Source organism: Alligator sinensis, unplaced genomic scaffold (assembly GCF_000455745.1).
Source record: "Alligator sinensis unplaced genomic scaffold, ASM45574v1 scaffold569_1, whole genome shotgun sequence".
Taxonomy (NCBI): domain Eukaryota; kingdom Metazoa; phylum Chordata; order Crocodylia; family Alligatoridae; genus Alligator; species Alligator sinensis.
This window is the reverse complement of record NW_005841914.1, coordinates 2,541,877-2,564,678: the sequence shown is the minus strand read 5'-3', so window position 1 is coordinate 2,564,678 and position 22,802 is coordinate 2,541,877. Positions and strand designations below refer to the sequence as shown.

Here is a 22,802-nt window from a genome sequence, read left to right as displayed (position 1 = left end):
TCGGAAGAACTAAGTAACAAATGGCCTACAGTAAGTCGACAGACTCAAGACAATTGATGCTAACTGATTTAAATTGGTCTTTGTGTAAAGAGCAGTAACCATTTTGGAGGAAGGGAAAACATCTTTCTATGTTGTCACTGAGGAATCCTAATGGAAATGGACTTCTTGCTACTTGAGAAACTCATCTAAATGCAGTTGGATCATGTAACAGTAGTCTGAATCGATCATTATGTAACTATTTGCACAGCTGTCATTTCCAAAGGCCTGGAATGGGACTGGTGCCGCTTTCATGCTGCTCTGTACCAATGCATAAGATGACACTTCTCATAAGGTGTTTTGGAAAGTTTAATTGAGGCAGGATTTGACCATTGATGATTGGTTAAGAGAAGCAACAACAAACGGTACAACAGAAGAAAAAGGGGGAGGGACGGGGAAGGTAATGATGACGTCCCATATTTACACAGAGTAGTGACATCTATGGTGTTATTCTGAATTGCTTGTTTTTTCTGAAAAGTCTAATATCAGAAATCTCCCTTACTCAATAGAGTATTGTTGCCACATACAGTATATGTAGAAATGTGCTACTTACACAGTAGTCTTCAGGACAGAGGACTTGCTTATTTTTATGAATAGCTAGTACTGTATACATTTCAGCTTGCATGTGTTCATACATGCACACCATGGCAGCGAATACAGAAAGTGTGCTGAGCCACTGAGAAACTAAATTAACTAGGAAAGAGGCAGTCTAAAGCTTCCAGCTTGTAGGCACAAGAATAACTGCAGCAGTTCCTTTCAGTTCCTGACAGGTCGGTTATTGAGTTGGAAGCTTCAGGTCCAGGAGACTCGATGACTGAACTCGGCTTCTGTTTCTTGTCCTACAGCAAAAAGCATTCAGCCTCAAAAGGGAATGACTTCTCCAGCTTAATTGGAACCTGTCCGTGTTCTCCCAGCAGCCAGGGAATCCCATCTTCCATTGAGAGCTAGGAAATCACAATCTTCCTTGAAGTAACAGGACACTGAAAAGATGTGCCCTATAGATGGAATATAACTTCTATGGCGTGTTGCCTAAAATTATTAGTTGAAGCAATTTGCTGAGTTAATCTTGTAGGGAAGGGCAGTGGAAATGAGATTAACGGAATTGGAATAAATTTACAAAACAATATTTAGAAGCTTGCAGTATTATTCATTTGCTCATTACTGAACAGCTTCCAGGCTGTCTGCAATTCTGGGGGAGGGGGAAGGAGGGAGGACTCAATGGTACAAGGATCAACAAATAATTTTCAGATGGTAACTTCCAAGTTCATATATGTCCTGTGTACGGGAATTTATAAAATGTACTGTACAACGCCAAGTGTGTAAGTGTGACCTGTTTTAGCATCTCTGTGTGTATTGTTTGTTAATCTTCCGGATAATATTGCTATGTTATCTCATTCTCTTAGAATTGGGATTTTATGCAGCTAGCTAATACTACTCTATGCAAAGTGTAGTTTTGAAGGAGGGTTATGTGCTACGTGTACATTTTCCTTCATATGAGTTCAGTGTTAGAAAGCTTGATTTGGGTTGGGAGATAATAATAATAATAATATTATGGGTGGCAAACAGTGAGAGTTAAAATCCTTCTAATGGAAGCTCACTGAATCATATAATGCATTTTAACTGAGTTAGAGAAATGAAAGTTCAGTCAAGCACAATTTACTGTGAATGGCTTCAGTTTCGGTGCTGATGGAGTACATGTCTGCTGTCAGCACCTGAATTAAATGAAGAGCACTTACCTTTTTATCAGATAAATTATCTCTTAGTTTCCAACCCCCCCCCAAACAAACAAACAAACCACATTTAAAAATGTTGAGCTTAGCTTGGCATCACTGAAGAGGGAGCAAATGTCAGCATGATTTATTAGATTCTTAAGTTAATGCGGTTTATTTAACAAAACTCATTACTTTGGCAAGTGGCATATTGAAATAGAAGGAGTTGGCAACTTTATGAATATTTTGCAATCAAAATCAATTAATGATATGCTTATTTTCACAAGATAGTTCTTGATAACAAAATGCAGGCAAGGCTTTGTGGGTAGATGTGATATCTTTAATCTTTTGGTCTAATAAAAGATATCGCATCTACCCAAAGAACCTTGCCTGCTTATGTCCTTAGACCAACATGGTTACAGCCAAAGGCCCTGATAAAATGTGATTTTTAAGAGTAATATGTACATTGGCTTCATGATACCAGTTTTTGTCAGCTTGGTCTGAAACCCCCCCCCCCCCCAAGCATTTATCTTCAGTTTTCTCGTACCTACTGTGATGGTAGATCTATTAAAATTTGCCCAGAATCTTCACTCAAATTTCTTCCTAAAGAAAGTTGCTGGTCAGTAATATTAACACCTAATTACATTAAGCCTTCCCTTTATTGGGGTTTGGTATTAGTCATTTGAGAGAGAACTCTGCATAAGTTTGAGCTGAAACTTAACTGAGTTTTCCGTTTTATAACACAAAGCCAAAACATCTGTGGTAAGAGGTAAGAGTCCAAAAAATTGACCAGGATCCGAACTTCCTTTGAGTCTTTTACTCATCTCCTTAGATCCAAACTTTGTTTTCCCTCTACTGGTGCCATCAATCCCTAGAGCTCTAGAAGGACATCTTTGTCCTGTTCCAAGTGTTGTTGATTCACCACTGGCATCTAGAGCTGCTGACAGCTGTTTAGCTGTTTTGCTCCCATCCAGAAATAGTAATTTTTCTTTGTAAAGCATGTTAGGATCCTCCTCTGATTCAGCAAGGTACTTCAGTGTGTGCCTGCTACGTGTTTGAGTAGTCCCAGTGATGTCAAGACTGCCTTCTGCTGCCTAAATACCTGCTGAGTCCTGGTTTATGTGTGTAAAGTTATTGATTTTTCCCATCTGTGCTCATAAGGTAGAATTCTGTTTGATTTTAGTCAATTAAGTGGCAGTTTTTTAGTCATCAGTGGCATTTCTGACATGCATGGGTTGGGTTTCTGTTCCTAGCAGTGAGTGGGGATGGGATGTGCATTGCATGATCAAGCATGTGCAGTAGGCTATGCACTGGCCAGGTATGTACAGGGCTATGCGCATGCACGTGCACACCTTGGATGCATGCTGATATCCAAGACCTGAAAATGTAGGTGGCCTAAACCCATCCCTAGCCCTCTCAGTAGCTGAGTGATTAGGGCATTTGCCTAGAGTAAGGTTTGAGCCTGTCTTCCTGACTTCCTAGCACCAGGCTCTGACAACCATACCATAGGTTGGGTATTATTTATGCCCTTCTACAGTTTATATTGAATTCTCCAGTGTTATTTTGAAGTGGGAGCTTTGGACAGCTGAAAGAGGGGAGATGTGTGTGGAGAGGAGGAAGAAAACAAACCAAAGGATGTGTGGTTCAGTGAGATGGCGGCTGCTGTGGAAGGGTGGGGACCCTGGGTTTCTGTCCTGGTACCTTGGTCTCATTGGCCACATCTACACGAGTGTGAATATTTGTTTCCCTGGGGTCAAGAGGCAGTGGTGCTGCTGGTGGGGCTGCAGCACCACACGCTCTCCACTAGCGCTCTCCACCAGTGACTTTCCAGTGCTGAAGCGGGGCCTGAGTAATTTCTGACTCGTGGTGGGAGATTAGAGTGTTGTTCCGGGAAACTAGAGGGATCCAGGTTCAAATCTTTGGGCAGGGGAGACCTAAAACCTTATGTCTCCAGCTTCTGAAGTGAGTTCTCTAACCTCTCAACTTTGGGGCTGGAACATAGGGATTTCTCCTTGGTACATGCATACGTAGTGGTTTACCTACAGAGCTGCATGTCCCAGAAACAGCCTTTTGTAAGTGCTCAAATGTCACTTTGACAACTACCAGGAAATCAAATTCAGCCATAACTGTAGCAAATGTTAGTGAAAACTGTTTGCATCTCTAGATCTACCTCTTAATGCCTAGGCTGAGCACTGGGCATTTTCAGAAGTTGTGAGCACTGACTGGGGGATGTTAGTGTACCATGTACTCTTGCTGTAGATAGCATATGTGCCATCTAAGATTTTCCATATGTTGATTCAGTAAGACTCTCTAAATTACTTCCTAAAGTAAATATTTGTTTTTTATGGGACTGGAAGTCATTGCTAGCTACTAAATAGCAAATACTTGATGCGCTCATTCAAATTTGTTCCGCTGCTTAGTAGACAGTGACTCTGGAAAATAGCTTCCAGAGCTGATTGAGCCTTTTTTTTCATAGTTACCATAATGTGCTGAAACATTTTCAATTATTTCCAGGTAGCAGAGCCTTGTCCTGTAAATTGCACACCAAGGTGTACTTGGGCATCTAGTACCAAGATTTCTAAACTTGAGAGCTGCACTTAATTTGAGGAAGGAAGGCTGAAATGGTTAAAATGCTTCAGAACCTCAAGTCTTGGTGTGGGAAGCCTTGCTAATGGAGGTTTACATCATGAGTTCTAGGAGATATGAGAACTGCTTTGGCATAGCTCAAACCTTTCAGGAGAAGTGGGTTTGTAAATGCTGTGCTGAAGCCAGTATGTTTGCACCCTGGCCAACTCAGTATAGTTAGTGGTACTATAGGGAGAGAGCAAGGAGGAAACATTTTGCAGGTGGCTTGTTTATCACAGTTCTTTTGTACTCTGGGAGAGGAAGAGGAAAAAAAAAGAAGTGTAGGGTACTAAAGACCTCATCTGAGCCATTGTCTTAAGGGAAAAACGCTTGTAAAATCCTGCCAGTTGGTTGAAGTGATGTGTGCAGAACAGCACATTGGTGTTGGAAGAAAGAAGGATGAGAGCTCCATTTTGATGCTTCTGTAAAAGCTGTACAGATTCAAGCGGTCAACTTCACACTCTTATTTTTAAGCTATGTCTTCTGCCTTAACTGTGGTGGAAGTGCATACACTGAGCTGGTGGCTGAGCTGTCTGGTGTGGACATAGGTCTGCTGGCGACATAGGTCTGCTGGCAGAGCCATCCCAACTTCTCCACATGAAAGAAGCCTCTTTTAGCCAAAGAACAGAGTTCATACTGGAATTTTTCTGGCAGATCATACTCCGCTGTGGAAAATGAGCTTTTCAGACATTTGGTCAGTAAAGCTCAGCTGGCAGAATCTTGTAATACAAGTGCTTAGACATTCTAGGTGGCGTTTTGCGTCACAGTTTACCAGGGAGACTGATTTTCCTACTCCTTTTTTTCTTTTTTCTTTTTTTTTTTTTTGGTGTACTGATGTTATTGATTTATTATTTATTTACTAATAGAATTGATTCTCAAAAGAACCTGTTCCTATAGATTTAAAAGCCTCTTATTCGCTATTGTAGTTTCAGGAATGAAAGTTGATGTAAACATGATGATTAAGGCAGATCGTTTCACTTTTTTATAAGACTATCAGCTGACTTTGAAGTACAGGTAAATACACTGCTGCCCACTAATTGGATAAACCTTGAATTTTCATGTCTGAAGAATGAGAGATGGACTTTTGCTCTTCTGAGGAGTAATTCCTGTAATAAACACTTGTCTGGGATCCCACAGGTAGAAATTAGATGCGTGTATTTTGGCTGCAAAATAGATCTGATTTTAGATCTGATTTGTTATGCAACAAATTTACAGAAACAGAACAGTTTGATTATCCTTATTAACATTTTGCCTGTATTTGTTTCTGTTGTCCAGTAAACCACAACAGAATTAATCGAATCTGCTTTACATGGAAAATGCTTGGACAAAAAGTGTACAGATATTAGGTTCTGCAAATGAGACGAGGAGAGGAGAAACACATTTTCCTGTCTCCGTTAGGCATTGGATTTCTGTACTTCTGTCTGTACCCAGCTAGCTACCCATGACCCAGCAGAATGAAACTACCCAGGATGAGGCCACTTTCATTCTTGCTGCTGGCCCTGTTGCATACAAATAGCAACACCTGCACAATTACTGGAGAAGAGAAAAGTGTAAGAAGAGAGAGTGGATCAAAGATCAGGATAGGTTAAATATTTAAATAGAAGAAACAGTGGCTTGATAGAGGTGTGGCAGTACATCAGAAGTAAGAACCAAATATTGTCTCTTTACAGTCTGTGCTAGGAGTGTTTTTAAGAACTAGGAGGGGAAAGAGCACTCAGCCTCTGTGGGGGGGGGAGGGGGGATATGATCTGATGCGCAGAAAATTAAACCTGAATTGTTTTACTCTTTCCTGTTGGCTGTATGATGAACCAGGAGTTAAGACACTGAAGGCTGCTTTGCTCAAAAACATCCTCGGGTCTCCTGCTCTGTATCTCAGGAGATATGATAACCTTGTTTTAGAACTTGATGATTTCTTCACTGTAACAGTTTGCTCTCTTCTTTCAGGGTTTGATATTTCAATGAAGATGCAAGGCTGGATCTCCAAAGCAGAGACCAAGCCACACTCTTGAAATCTCTTTTCAGAAATCACCACAGAATTATAAATCCAGATGCTTCTACCTACTGACAACACTGACAAGACACTTCATTTAGATTCCTTACACCTTTATTCTTTGACAGGCTAATGGAAAAATTCTTCTAGGTTCTGATACCCAACAACATTTTCTGCAGTGCGTTTCTTATGATTTCAAGGACACTGAGCAGGCTGGCAGGGTTAAAGGTATTAGTGGCACTTATTTGCTATTGGCTTCTTTATTAATACAGTAAAATCTCTGCGAACCGGGAATTCCATTAACTGGGATTTCCTTGCTGCTTGCTGGACATGAGGTGGGAGGAGAAGCTTGCATGTGGTGGGTGCTGCCGCCACTGCTCCTGCCCCCCACCCCCCGATGCCAGATAACAGAGATTTTACTGTATATATTAAATGTGACAAGGGGGCATAGAGTTATAGTTGGCAAGCCAATCTGGGAGAGGAGGACTTTTAAAGTTTGAAGTATGAGCTGTCATCCTACTATTCATGAAGCTATGGATTGTGATCTTGTAAGTCTACAAATATTCAACTGAATATAAGCTTGTGCGCGAGTTTCCCTCCCCACCCTCCCACCACACCCGTCTGCAAGTAGGAAGGAGACCTAGAAGTCAGTATCAGGCAATTGATTGTATCTTACTGGCGCTCAGAAGTTTTTTTTACTAGTAATTATTAAATTAATAGCTACTTATAACCATATAATGGAGTTACTCATAATTGAATGGAAGACATACCTGGCATCCCAGGCTTGTAAGTTATGAGCCAATAATGTGACTGCCAAAGTAAGACAAGTGTGCTCAGTCTGGCTGGAGAACTTCCTTCACTATCATAGATGCTTGTATATTTATTAAACTTTAATGATGCATTTTAGATGTATTTTTGCACTGTTTTGGCCAAAGAAAAGACTTATGTAATCCTCAGCCTTTAAAATAAAAAATATATATTTTTCTAATTAAAAATGATGGAACATAGTTTTTCAACTACCGCTCTGTCTCATGCTTGGAAACGCTTCTGTTCTGTAATGAGTGACGCCTCTTCACTTGTATTTGGGAAGTAACTAAATATAGTGCTAACTATGCACTGCATGGCTGACCTATTTTGCTAAAGTTGCATAGCTATCTCCTGTATATATGCATTTTAAGTAGTTATTTCAGATGTTTCAGGAAGACTTGACTTTTAGGTCTTTGGGAGTTGTTAAGCGTTGGTATGCTTAACAATTGGAGAAATTTTAATTGGTAACATGTTTTCAGAAGATCCTTGAAATATTTCAAAATAAAAGAAGAATTAAATAATACCTTTTAGCTTTTGCTTGTTAGGTATTGAAATTGCCAGGTACATCTCCTTTAATTAGGTATCCTGAAAGCTGCCATTGAAGAACTTCAGAAAACTTCAAGAGAAACTATTACTTAGACTTCTGGATCCCAGGTCTGCACATTACTAAAACTCGGTTTCAGGATATTTCTTCCTTGGTGTAAACAGACTATCAGAAGGTGGGGGGGAAGTTGGGAAAGAAAAAACAAAACCTGTGTGATGCTCTGCTTCTAACTTGATGAAAGATTTTTATTTAATTATTTACTACTTTTATATCTTTTGGTATTTACTCAATAATTGTACTGCCTTAGTTTTATGTTTACTACGTAAACTTATTGGTGTCAGCACCAAACTGGAGTTCAGTTATTTGTGCACTGCCTGTCCACTTCAGATGTCAGCTTCTACTTTTATGCTTCTTTTCCAGAGCTGCTCCACTTCTGCTTTGCAATGGAGTACATGTTAAATGGGGAGTCGGGACATAAGCCAAAAAAACTGAATCAGAGAACAGAAATGGGAGAAGACTTTTTAGCTCATGTTGGATTCTGGATCTAACTCTGCAAACAGGGAAACCTGGGTAGGTGCTCTCAGGCTTCAGGGGCCCTGTCCTGCACGTCCCAGGAATTCCCTGCACTCTCTTGCCTTAAAGCAAATGGATATCTGCAGCAAACAAAGTGGTAAAAATGTGTGTCACTTGCATTGTGGCAACAAATTTTTGGAGATTTGTAGCTGTTTGCTTCTGTGCTGCCATAATAATTTTTATAGTAGCGCAGAAGCAATGTCCATTTCCAGCCTTTTTGTCCCTGGCTTTCCTGGCAATCTGTAACACCCCTGCCTCGGTTTCTCTGGACAGCTCTGGAAAAAGGTGGTTTTCTTCTTCAAAGGCAGGAGGTGATGGTGAGGTTTGCTGATGTCCCAAATAACAGGGCAGACTCCTCTGCTTCAAAACAAACATCCTTTATTGTTCATACATGTGTTTTGCTTTTTTTTTCCCCCCCCATCCCACTCAAATTCAGACACTGTCTTCCCAGGGACTACCCTTTCCCTCTCCAGGGGTCCCAGAGCTTCCCTCTTTCTCTCTCTCCCAGGCACAGCCAGCCATAACAAAATTATTAAAAACCTATAGCGTGAACTCAAAGTCTAACGCCTGATCGGAGAGCATTCCCTGCAGTCTGTTGTGAGGCCTAGATTGCCATCTGCCCTTGGGATGAAAAGGGCATCCTGGCGTACTACTCATAAGTATATTTTCAGCAACAGGTGCTTCTACTGAACCCCCTAAAGTGTTCCCCACCAAAGCTGCAGGCTAGTCCTGAGCTCACTTGGCCTCTTTTGTCACAAAGGCATCATTTACTTCATGGCACAGTAGAACCACATTATTTGATAGAGGATCCTAGCAATAGTGGTTCATCCTGCTTCCATGAAATACTCTTTGTTCCTATCCTTCCAACCTTAAAAGCATAGCTGTATGTTATGGAATATAAAATCAATAATTATTTTGATGGTAACTTTATTGTGCTTTTCAGGTGACCGTTTTGATGGTCTGATTCTAGCCTCCTTTTCTTTCCTTATCTTCCTCTCCCCTTTTCCCCAGAGGAGGAAAACTTTGCATTGGCTTCACTAACTCATCTCCCCGGTGACTTCATTATTCTCCAGAGTGTCTGGCTCTCAGCATAGACTTCTGGCTCCTGTTTCATGACAGCAAGTTGTTTTCCAGTTCATCTCCCTGATCTCCTGCTGCCTAGCTACTTGGAAAAAAGCAGGGAGAATGCAGTATAAGTTAGTTTACTGCCCCTTGTGGAGTTAGCTGTGTAGAAAATATCTAGAAGGCAAGTCAAGTAAGTACAAGGTCAGGTGGCTGGCAGAATGAATGACAAATTCTATAGCAACAAAACTGAATGCATCATTGCCTTGGGTAAAAGCAGAGAATTACAGAGTCCATATTGTCCTGACTGGGATTAACAGGCGATAGTCTCCTCTTCACCAAGGTCTCAGGCTCTCTGCAAGCTCAGGCAAAGTATTAATCATATAAAGAAAAATGTAGCAGAGAGTTGAGCTTCAGAAGAGTTTACCTGCAATATTGCTATAGCGAGTCTCGAAAGGTTTTCTCCAACTTCATAGGAAAATAGTTTTAATATTAAATTATTTGTGATACTTAAAGGGATGGGAACAAGAAATTTGACATACCAGTAGCACAGTCTGTGGACAAGATTAGCTATAAAATTCTTTCCTATGTGACTTTTCCCCCTTTAGTAGAAAAATTATACTTGAAAACATACAGTTAAAGGTAAGGTGTGTTTGTGCACTAACAGTTAAAATGTAGGGTGACTTAGACTCTTCTCTTCAAAACACTTAAATGTGAGAAATCTGTTTCTTCAGGGATTAGGGTGGGCTCAATAACAAAAAAACCGACTTTTCCTCTACTAGCTGCAGTGAATTTACCACAGATGCTTCCAGTTAAGTATGCAGTCTGTTGCAGCAGATTTCAAGGTGCTTGGCTTCAAACCAGTTACTAGTGCTAAACCAAATAACTTGTCTCTCTTTCTTTCCATGCTGGGACTTGAAATTGAGACCTTCAAATCCCCAAATCATTAATAGTCAGTGTCAGGTATAACATGCCTGCACTCATAAGTTAGTGATGGACAATACAATTTTAGAGGCCCTCTAGCAAAGCTTCATCACTGTTAAACACCACCCTGTATGAAAGGATGGGAAATGAAAGACAAATGCCACTTTCCTTTATTAAAAGCTATGAGGTATAGATGCCTTATATAATGGTTTCTAAGCCACAGGAACGGACATTCGTGTTTAAGAGCTGCAGCTCTAGATGAAAGCTACAGAGATGCCACCTTTTGCTTTTTAAGTATTGCCTTTTCAGAGAACCTAGTTTTGCATGGATGAAAGGAAAAAAAAAAAAAGGTTTTGACACTGGTAGACTGGCCTGGCTTATCTTGTTGAATTTGCAACAGGCTTTGCTTAGTGGGTTTTAGCCACCATGCTAGCTGGACTTTGCTGTGCTCCTGAGTTTCATCAGTCCAGCTTACCCAGATTTCAGGTCTGTAGAGTCCATTTGATACTGACTGTCGTTTGCAACTAATACTGGGAAGAGTCGGAAGAATTTTTCTGGCCTCCAGGCTCTAATTTGTTTTTTTTTTTGTCCCCCCCCCCCCCCCCCCCGGAAGTTGTTTCTATTTGGGGGAAGGTGCTGAATGCATGAACATTTAAGTAGAGCTTATTATTATTGATTCTCTTGTAGCTTCCATGTTCATTGATAACGATGCCCACTATGTTTTTGTTGTGTATTAGCGTTGTATAATTCTAATCAGCTTTGTTCTGAAGTTTGGGGAACAGGAAAAAATAATAATACAACAATTTAAAGAGCGGCACATTAACTTTTGCATTATGCTGTTGCCCAGACAACTCTTTTTATATTAAGGCATTGGAGAAGCAGGACTCTGCAAAAATAGCCATGTCATTTTGTGAAACAGTTGTGCCCTGGCAAGAGAGTAAAATGCAACTTTGTGCCCAAGAACAACACACTGCATTCAACTTCACTTTCTGGCTGTCACTTTTTTAAATAATGTAATTAAGACCCTAGGCATGTTAAACTGGATAATGAACTGCAAACACATTTACCTTAGATATGCTTGGAAGATTGAAGGACTGTTAAGCATAACATTTTTCATGCTTAGTACTTTGCTCTTCAGCACCTAGCCATGAAATTTGTCTGTCCAGCCTGATCACCTTTTGTATGCATTTTGTGTCTTTCAGCAAACGAGGATTCAGTGTCCGATCCTTTGGAACAGGGACTCACGTGAAACTACCAGGACCAGCGCCAGACAAGCCAAATGTTTATGATTTCAAAACGACATATGATCAGATGTACAATGATCTGCTTAGGAAAGACAAAGAACTGTATCCCCGTGGAATGCCCTTTAAAAAAAATCCAATGTGGTTCATCTCTGAAAGGTGTAATTCGTTATTTTGCATAAGGATTAGGCAGCTGCTTGACTGTGACAAGGTCTTAAAGATTCTAGGCAGGTATACACAGTATGTAAGGGTCTCTTTAACACTCCCTTGTAACTTACTATTGAGTTGTAATGCATGCATTCAGAATACTTTTTCATGGTAAATTAACATTAGTAGTTCTTGAACAGAACTATGAATATTTGAACCTTTGTCCATTAACTCCAGTGCACTGCGGGTCACGTTTTCCCAGTGCGTAGCCCATTCCTGGCAATGGACATGCCACGATCTGGCCCCACAAGGATTAAAATCATATTTAGCTCAGTCAAGCAAGCAGGTAAGGAGTAATATATGTTAGTAGCCTTAGTGGGGAGAACATAACTCATAACGTGTTCTCCCTTCTCATCAAGAAGCTAACTGCTTTCTTCTGGTTTTGACTGTACACCAAAAAAGTATTCCTAGAGTCTGTTTCCAAGTGCAGGAAGCCCAGTAAAATGCAGTGTTTGCTTCTAAAGGCCAGTGAGGCTCATGCACACTGACTTATTTGACATCAGCCACAGGCGCACAGTATTTTAGGATGCCCATAAATTAAGGGTTTTGGTTTGTTGGTTTGTTTGTTTGTTTGTTTTTAATCGTATCTCTATTTTGCAAAATTAGGGCACTTGTTTTGGGTCTTGCTTTTTACACAGACACTAATATTTAATATTAAAAGTTCAGTGTAAAACCAAAAACTGCTTAATTTTAAGCGTACTATAAATTCCTTATGTAGGTCTTGCTTATTAGTTCCTCAGCAATATTGAGAGGCCCTTTGTTATAAAATGAGGTCACTGTTTAAGGAAGGAAGTTAATGTAGCATTCTGTCCCATTCCTCAGTGTTGCCTGATCGACTTTTTCTGATTTCTGGGGATCTTGATTATATTTGAGGAAGGAAGGACTTGAATTAGATTTCTCCCAAAACATTAAATGAATGTTGAATCGAGGTAATCAAATCTTAAGATCCCTTTATCATTTAAGTCTTTGCAAATAGCCCTTTTAAAAAAAGGAGGTTGAATCTTAAAGCAGTTAAAAATATTTTAACCCTTTTAGCATGCCCCTTTTAGTATGCTCTCAATTTCTGTACAATTCAGCAGCCTGTTTTTATCTGGTAGAATTTTTTTGATATTTTTTTTAAAAAGCTGAGAACAGACGACAGATAAGAGAACTAGGAATACAGTGAAACCTATTTTAAGTGGCCATCCAAGGAATCAAAACAAGTAGCCCAGTGGAAGAGATGAACTTTTAGCCATCGGTTCAATAAAACTTTGGATTCAGCAGACACTAAAATAGCATGGACAGTATGGAGTAGGTCCTTAGTACAGATTTCACTGTGGCTTGATTTTAAGTCAGCAGGTTCGTAGCTGTGTATTTGCTGACTGGAAAACATTAAATTTGAGCTCCATAAGACCCCAGTAGTGGTGGTTTCTTTTTGTGTTGGGTTTCCGAAATGTTCTCAGCTGAGAAGGACTGCTCCATAAATGGTACCAAGTATCTGTGATACTTGATGCTACGTTGGGAACTTCCTTCCACATGGTCTTTGGACACAATTGCTGTCCTTATTGTGAAGAGACATTAGGGAACCAATTTCTGGTCAGAGGGCTGAGGAGAATTTTTTTTTAAATTTTAAATTCAGAGCATGTCCCTGGACTTGTACACAATGTAATTTTAACACTTGTTGGTGAAGAAGAGAGAGCTCCCAGCCAGACCATGCTCTAATTGAGATGCTTCACATCTTGGTGGCAGTACCTTTTTTTTTTTTTAAATGAACTCTCTCATTTGATTTATCTTTGTTTTTACAAGCACTTAAGGATTTGCTGTGATGGTCACTTTTCTTATCCCATTGCTGCTGTATCAAGAACATGGCACTGTTAAGCTGAAGCAAAATGAAAATATTTAGCCCCCTATTTCAGTGTCTTCTATTGGAGTTGTCATACACAAGGCGGCACTTTTGCGCTCTCTTAATGCATCTCCATGGATCTTTGCAGTGTGACACTGAGCACTTTTTTCCCCTTGACTTAATTTTTTTTGCTTTCCAAGTATAAAAACAGTTGAGGTAGGGGAAATGGGGCAAGAGTAGATGTACCTATATATTCTTACTCCCTTAAATGTTACAAATTCTTGGAAACAAATTCCCCTTTCCAGTGTAAGAGGTAGGTCAATTTCCAGACTTGGGAAGTCCTTGGCCATCAACACGCATTGTCACAAAAATGGAGCGCTCTTATTTCTGTATACAAGTTGTGGAGCATCCATTCTGGGACAAGGACACTGGGGTCTCAATTAGGGCAGCTGCTTGGTCAGGGTATATTTTTAGAGGGTGTGGATACAAAGGGGTGAGAGGAGCTGCTCTTTGTAGGTGGTGGGCTTTGATGTCTCATGGGGAAGTGGTGGATGGAGTGGGTCTCAAAATTCATTAGCTTGTTATGCTGCCCCAATCTTACTTTCTCCACCTAAGTGGGGAGAGCAGCTTTCTTCATCCTTTCCATGTTGTGTGAAACAGCATAACCTGGTAACAAGTGTCGACTCCTTTTCATGCTGAGATAATGAGATATACAGGTTCTGTGCCTGTTGTAATTAGGAGGGACCTCTGTACTCAAGTCCTTTAAGTCTGCAGGGAAACTAGGTGTACTTATGGACATTTGATATTCAGAGTGAGTTTGGCTAAAGGACTCCAGCACACCCTCCGCTAACCAGTCGAAGCGAACACTGAGAACTGCCATCCCAGCCAAGCACAGGATTCTGCAGTGGCGAACATCAGTCAGCCGAGGTAAAAAGCAGCTAAGAATGGCAAGGTGTGTGAAAGCTCCATCTCTTCTCTGTTGGTGGGGGGGAAGAAGAGACTCGAGAACCCACGGGCCTGCAGGAAGTGAGAAGCATCTGGACTGCAAATTTCTTAGTGGAACAAATATCTAGTACAGATTCCCCAGTGTTCAGGTGTGGACAGGCGTGCATTTGAAGTGCTCCTATTCCCGCTTCACTCTAGAGTGCTTCAGTACTGCCAAATATGTGCTGCTGCTGCCTGCCCCGCTCTTGCCCCTCTCCATGCACGCGCACATACACACACGTACACACCAAAAATGTCGGTGAACGCATGTGCTGGCAGCAGCCCTTCAGTCAGTGGTGTCTGAAGAGCAGCAATCCTTGCATACTTCCACCCGGTCTCCAGAGGTTCCTGAGGACAGCTGTATGCACAGGAGAGCTCTCACTTGGCAGTCCACCCTGCTCTTCCCTTTTGGGGGGGTGGGAATGGAGCACTGTGGGATGCTGGAGGACTAAACAACCCCCCCCTGTTGTGCTCTGTTGGATAGTGCAAGTTTTTATGTTCCTCTTCTTTTTTTGAGGCTCATTTTTGAAGCACTTCAGGTGTAAACTTTCATACCCTTTTTGTTTGGAGTGCTTCAAACAGCAAGTTTGTCCACGACCTTAGCAATGTGTGTTAAAACCCTTGCCATGTGAATTCTCCACTTTAGAGATTAGAGAACATATTTTATAAATATAGGTACCTGACTGGGTATTGGGCAGCAAAGAAGGGGAAACACGTAAGAATAGCTTGTTAAAAAGGCACACTGTCAATTCAGAAGTGCACAAGAGAGCAAGGGAATTAACGCAGCTAGGGCCTGCAGGCCTCTACGTTTCATGGTAGTGGGAAGTAACAGTATCTTATTAGAAATGGAACAAACAGTTAATGATGCAGTTCAACATTACAGATGTATGGGCTTGGCAGCATTCAATTTTTTTTTTTTTAATAATTTAAGTGGCTAAAATGGATGTCTATTTTTAAGCCTTTCAATTTTTATCTATTTAAATTTTCAGGATTGTGTAAAATCAGAGGTGTGGGCAGTAGATAATTTAGCAATGACAGTATACTGGTAAAAGCGTTATAAAATCACCTGTTAAAATACAAAAAATAAATATAAATCAGTAAAGCATACCTGATCGTACAGGGGCTGGGCTGGGCTGGGCTGGGCTCACCCAAAGTTTGGCCTCTGCCCTGATCATTTGGGCCAGGCTCCCTGGGAATTTGGCACCTGATTTCCCAGCTGTGACCTGGGCAGAGCGAGTGGTTGGTGGCACCGGGCTCCTGGCTGCAAACAGCCCTCCCCCTCCAACCTTCTCCCAACCCAACCCAACCAGCGCTGCCCCCAGTAACTGCAGCAGCTGCCCAACCTGTTGCCTGAGGAGCAGTACGTGCATGGTGTGGTTCCCCCCACCCTGTCTGCAGCAGCCAGTGCATATGTGTGTGTGTGATGCCCTCTGCCACCAATTTCCCCCCTACCATGGATTTTCTTACTCCCATCTTGGATTCCTGTTTTTTATGTCCCCTTTCTATAAGTCTTGATGATTACTTATGGAAATATTTTTTCTGTCTATTTATATAATGTCAGGTAAAACCAATGTTTGTCGATTTAAATTGAATCCTGCCAAGCCTACAGATGTAAGACTAATAACTGATGCTGCCATTGCTCTATGGGTAAAGTCCATGCATTTGAATTCCTGGAAGACTAGTGGCAGAGCTCTGAAAATGGTAACTTCCTTTGGAAAATGTGACTGAGAATTTTGCCCTAGTCCTTTTTAAAGGGCAACACGAGGAGACAGTACATAATGAAGCAACACACAGAGAATAGTTGTTATATTTCAAACGAAAATTATGAGTAAATTAACCACTGAACAGATTCTGTGGAAGGAGGCAGTAATGGTGCCAACGCTCGCGTGCATAATACAGATGTGACAGACTACTAAAATGGGAGTCTGTGGCAGACTCCATTAAAATGTCTCCAAACTTTGATTTGCTATTTTACTACTAAAAAATGAAGTAATTGTGGGGCAAGTAACCCCTCCAAGCACAACTACCTTTTGGATCTAGCAGCAGTTTCTCATGCAGTGGGGCTCAAGTCATTTGAGTGTGCTGTTGGGTGAAGGCACATGTTGGTTTACTTTTTCCACCCTACTGCCTCTTGTCAAGTTTTTCAAATTAAGCAGGATCAGGCTTCAGTTGGCCTTGAGGCCTGCCCCTGATAGATTATAATTTTTCCCCATTTATTTTAACAGAAGAATTAGCCGCACCGATGGCAGCCCCCCAAGGAAAATCCAAATGATACAGCAAATGATGGTAGTGTAGTGTATGGAACATTTAACTGAAATGTTTAAAGAGGAAAGTCACAGCTTCTTGGCCAAATCCATGTGTAAATGTAAACTCTGCAAATGCCCTTTTGTAATTTGAATCTTTTTCATATATTCTCTTAAGCATTTGATATATAAAGCACAAACAAGAGATCTAGTTATCATATGAGTCAGTGTTTTGATAAGAGTCCTCTCAGGGATTTTGTCTTCTAGATCCTGGGTGGGGGCGGGGCGGAAGACCTTTATTTGGTAGGCATGCCACAGATGAGCTTCACACCCTCCCTGAGTGCCACTCCCAATCCCTTTTCTTTGCCTGATCTGGTACTCTGTTTTCTGCTTCCTGTCTGACCTGCTGCTCTGCTTTCTGCCTTGTTTACTGCTGTGCTGTCTGTCCTCCTCCCCAGTACCACATGTCAAAGAGCTCCCCAGGCCACTCGTGGCACTCATGCTGCAGGTTGGCCATACCTGTTGTAGATGAAAACTAGAGTCAAGGTCCTCATGCCTTGTACTCAGTGAAGAATTGATGTTCTCTACCTCCATCTCTACCTCTCACTCCCCACCAGAAGGAAGTGTTAAAAGTAGCAAAAAGGCAATTTAGCAGATTACCTTTTGTCTACCTAAAACAGTAGTTCTCCATCTTCTTAAGACTCAAAGCCCCCTTTGGAAAATGCCAGCTCTTGGTTTTCATGCTTTTTTTTTTTTTCTTTCTTCAGAAAAATAACAGCGATTTTTAGGTTGCAGAGATCTCAGATTGCAACTGGTCAGTGTGTTCTTAAAACTATGGGTCCCTTTTTGAACTATCTGAGTCTCTATAGTGAACCGTGCTTGCACACTGAAGAGTGCTAATATTGAGTGGCACCCTATGGCACCCTTGAAAGGATCTTAAGGCACCCCAGGGTGGTGCATCACCCTTACTGAGACTACTGACCTAAAGCCTCTTTGAAGTTTCTAGAGGGCATAGCATTCTCTTAAACTCCTACTCTTCCCATCATGTTTGTGGTCGTCCTGTTTAGAGGTAGATGCATTTCCTTACTGGGTGAAATTATTTTATACATTTGATTTCTAAACTCCTTGGGATCCAGCAAGGTAAAATATAGTGAAATATCTGCCATGGTAAATATGAAAAAAGAATTGGAGGCATGCTAATTCCTTACTGGACCATAGTGAATATGTTGAAAATCCAGGCGAGTAGGAATGAGCTCTACTTAAAATCTAGACCTGCAGGCTGGCCAGCCATTACCTATTGCAACGTTTTTGTGTGTTCTTGCTAATGTCTTTTTCTGTTTATAGTACCCTTCCCAATGCAGGCAAATGACAGCTGTTGCCTCTGTCACAGACCAATTTGTATTTATGGCATCATGGTTTCTTTACAGCATACCCTTACCCCTGGTTTTGCCCCCTACCTTCCACCTTCCCAAGAAGATATGTTCTTCGCTGGTAAGCTGCACCATGGGGTAGAGCCTTGTGGGGGAAGCTGTGGGGTGGGGGCTAATATGGCTGCTGGTTAGACCTCAGTTGAGGGACAGTTCTGTCACCTATATTTTGCTCTGCATTTGGAACTAGTACATGAAGCACTTACGGACATGCACACAGTCTCCACAGGATCCAAAGGAGCAAAGGTGAAATTTCTCTACTGAAGCATGATAGGAAGCCCCCACCAATGTATAATTCAAGCAGATCAAATCTAAATGGAGAACTCGGTCCCAAGAGCAGGGGCTGATCCTTTCCTGAAGTTCTTTGATTCCACCTGAGAAAGGTAGCTTGAACTTTTGCTCTCAGTGGCTCTTCCACATCCAAGAAGACCTAACAGTGAGAGGAAGATTCCTGATGCTTCCAAAGCCAACCTCCCTGGAAAGTTTCTAATGCAGGGTGTATTGCCTAGCTCTTCTAAGGAACAGAAGTAGTACCAGAAGCTCTTTTCTTGGTGGCAGTAGTGTGATCTAGCCTGAGCAGAAGTCCATACATCTCCAGAGAGAACTTTTCTAGCTAATCTTCATCTACAGTAGTGACAGCTGTGATTAGTTTATTCTCCAGTTCTGAGAAGGGATATTACTGAATAGCTTATCTCAAAAGCCAGGCCTTTTTTTGGCAAACATCCTATTTTGAGGTTTAAGGGGTTCAACTTCTAGGGGCAATGACCTTTGAAGAATCTAGTTCTGATGGGTACTGGCACTTATCATTTCCAAAATAGAGCGACCCACTTATTGGCTGGAAGAGTGCAATGAGTTTGCTAGGCAGCCTCTTGCTATGAGGACCTCTGGAAGAGCATTGCCTTAAATGTGAAGTGGTGCTGAGCCGCCCTGCAGTCGGTATCCTAGAGTATTCGGTTCAACAGCTTCTACTAATTTGAGCACAGTCCATTCTATATTTAATCTTAAATGTGTTCAGAAAGGGGGAGGAAGGTAAGGTGAACAAAAAAGGTCATATATTTAGTACAGAAGGCAGGAATTGCCGTATTGGATCAGATCTACTCCTGAGATGCTGCTTTTTGGCCTGTAACTCTCTTTGGACCGTTCTAGGGTATATGCAGCATTGGCTGTCCTTCAGTGCAGTAACGGACTTCAGTGAGAGTAGCCTCTTGTTGCCACCCAGCTCTTTTATTTCTTCACTTCTTTTGGATGTATACCGTCTGGTACTAGGGACTTGTCTCTGATTCATTAGTTGGCTCTAGCCAATTTGACGGTTGGCACTGGGACAGCTGTCCCCCCTCATCCTCTCTGGGGCATGTGCGTAAGACAGATGCATAAAAGTGAGTTCAGGTTTTCTGCAGTGGTCTTATTCACCCTAGTTGGCCCTTCACTCCTTGATAGTTCAGCAGATGTGCCTATTTTTTCCTCCAGCCTTCCAGTTTATATAATGAACTTCATTATGTTTTTGGCAGAGTGCCCTTCGGAGTGCCTCTTAGTTCCAGTTTTCCCTGATGTGGCTTTATTTTTCTTTTTATTAGCTGTACTAGGGTTAATTTCAGATACCAAAATAATTTGTTTGGATCAAATATGTTAATATTTAACAGTTATTTACCACGCTGTCCTGCTTCCCATGTCTCTGATTTCCTGTTTGCTTTGCCTTCTGATATGCTTCAGGTAGTTTCCTGTTAAATCTTCTGCTTCTTGATTAGCTTTTATTTATTGTGTAACATTTCCTAGAGTTAAGTGTCATGGTGCTAGTCCTTGGTTCTGCTCTGCCAAGGATGTTGACTTCAGTTGCATTGTATTGTGGTTATTACTACTTCATAGATCCTCTGGAGCTGCTTCTTGAACCTTTTCCCATGTATTACTTAGAACTAGTTCATGATTACCTTACTGGCTATTCAAAACTAGCTGTTCCATGAAACATTCTTTCAAGTAGCTGGGGAGTTTTCTCTAAACTGTTTTATTATGAATGTGACATTTGATCAATTTTACGTGAAGGTAACTGGTTAGACTTAACTTAAACGGACACTGGTTAGACTTTAACCACCGTTAACCTTGCGCATTCTGATCAAGAGGCTACCACCAAAACACCAATTAAATTTCCCAGTATGGGATCCTTCTGCTTTTTCCTGGAACTTCCCTTGGATCTCTCTGTCCTTTTTGTTCAGTCTTCCTAAGATACTAAAGGACCCTGCCAGGCGGGGAATCTCCTACTTTGTGTTGTTCACGTTCTTGGGAGACAACATAACATAAAAAATTCTACAGATGGTTCAGACGCCGGCATTTGACAATGACCATTCCTCCATCCACTGGACAAAATCTCTCTTCCTAACTCGTTCAGGGATGTGAAAGCTCAGGTGGCAGCAGTCATCTTGGTATCTACAGACTGGCCCCAGATTCTTGATAACTTTAGTTGAATGTACTCTGCAATAAACCTTTTTCCTGCAGTTGGGGTTTAACCTTCATTGGCCCTGCTTCCTCAGGCTCCTTACCGTTCACATCTGACTTTCTGTTCCCGGTTATACACACAAAAATGGTTGAGGAGACTCCCAGAAGTTTATAAATAAGAAGTTGGGGACTGCTCTTGGTTTATATACTACCTAGCAGAGTGGGCTGTCAGTCCCTGGCTAGCATTTTTAAATGCTAAATTAATGCAGGTGATTAATAGTAACCTATGGGCAAAAATTGTTGGCAACAGCCTACCTGGTTGATAAGGAGAAGTTGCCAATGTGTGCAGGCTGTGGAGTCTACTTTGAAATCTCATTTGCAGGTAGGAAGAAAAATACCTTTATTCTACTTGGCAGCACTTTTTGGGCTTTTATAATAGTGCTGTAACTGAATCTCATTTGCTGTTTACTTTAGGGTAAGAGTATCATTAATATCAGTCACTCTTGGGCAGTAATAGTTTGCAGCTTCAGAATAATTAATATGCGGGCTAGTTCTTGAATTCAGAAAACCGTTAGGTTTTCTGGTTCCCGGGTATTTAGGAATACAGTGTGGACTCTCTTTATCCAGTAGAGATTGTTTCAGTCGAATGGAATTTCTTTTAAGGACAATATTTGGGTTTAAACTGTTTCTCTCCCCACCCACTTTGAAGTAGTAGCTACGGGTGTCTCTTTACCCTGTAACAAGCCCAAGACTGCCTCATGCCAATAAAACTCTTGGTTGCAGTAAATGGTGCTGGGCAGAGACTCTCGAGTCCTCACTGTTCCTCTTGCCACTGTTTCCTGAGTTTCCTCTAGTATGCTATTCCCTTTCTTAGTTTCTTGTGTTTGCAGACACCATCTCCCTAGCCTTGTTGGTTCTGATGCAGGTAAAAAACTCTTTCAGATAACAGATTGGGTTCAGAGAGTTATGACGTCATTTATTTTTGTAAGGCCAAAATCTTAAGATCTAAAATCCACCACCAGTTGCAGCAGTGATCCCACGGTCCCACATTTTGTCTCCTTGTGCAAATTTAAGACTGTGTATACACCATTAACTTGACAATTTTTACCAGTGTTGCCATTGTTTCAACTGCACTGGTGGGGTCTCTAATGATAGGCTTCCATTTACCTCTATTGGTTAAGTAGTTATTTATTTCCATAAGGCATCAAAGTAGAACCGGATTTCATAGTTGGTCAGCAGAGGTTATTTCACTGCTGATCATCTGTGCAGAAACCTCTAGTTCAACATGTTTGCCCCCTGTTGTTGGATTCACTGTGGCATTTTGCAGAAGGGATATGCTGAGGTGGCTGGTGTCTGTCAAAAACTGCTGCAGCTGGGAACCAAGGGCATGTGTAGACGAAACGGGGGCCCTAAGTTGAAGTGGGTTTTTAAAAACATTGCTTCAGTTTAGGGCGAAATAAACCCCTGTGTCATGTAGACTCATGTCTTACCTGCCTCTCTGGCATCAGGGAGGAGAGGGCAAGCTGCCTGTGGGTGGAGTGGTCTGGGGGGGAGGGAGGGGCTGGTGCTTCCCTCTGCAATAGCCAGTGCTGCACCCCAAATTCATTTAAGGTTCATTATCCCGCCGAATGCGCTACAGCGGCTGGAATTAATGTGCAATATGCCACTGATACGTGCAAACACCAACACCACTAAAGCGGTGCAAAAGCATTTATCCTGCTTTAAAGTGTTGTGCACATATGCCCCTCGTTTCGTCTACACACACCCTAATAATTCACATCCATCCTTCTCCCTTTCAGCTGCCTTGATTTCAGGTTCCCTTGCCTCTGTCTGCATAAAAGGGCAAGAAACCAGAGCTGCATCATTGTTCCATTGTCTGAAGAGTGAATTGGTGAAGGTACAGGGAAGGGTTAGTTACTTAATTCTGTTGAAAGTTAAGGGCAAGTTGTATTAACAACCCCAAGCACTTAAAACAAAAAAAATCCCCATGGGCGCATCCGCACAAGCAGGAAAGTGCGTTCCTTGATGACAACTAGTTGTCCCCAGGGAATGCCCCTGCAGACGCACTCTGGTGCGTAGCAAGTTGCCCTGGATGGGGTAGGGCAGCCTGGGGTCAGCACCTGGGTGTCCCTGCCTGGGGGCCTCCCACAACTCCAGCAGTAGCGATCTGCGTGTGCCCAG

At 41.7% G+C, this 22,802-nt stretch overlaps 1 protein-coding gene across 1 annotated transcript in view; it reads left to right on the top strand.

Moving 5' to 3' along the window:
- Positions 1 to 22,802, top strand: part of SSU72 (SSU72 homolog, RNA polymerase II CTD phosphatase) — a 74,171-nt gene that overhangs the window by 4,308 nt on the left and 47,061 nt on the right. The window contains exon 2 of the mRNA XM_006018821.3: positions 11,473 to 11,616. Coding sequence (XP_006018883.1) covers positions 11,473 to 11,616 — 144 coding nt within the window. The remainder of the gene's footprint in view (positions 1 to 11,472; positions 11,617 to 22,802) is intronic.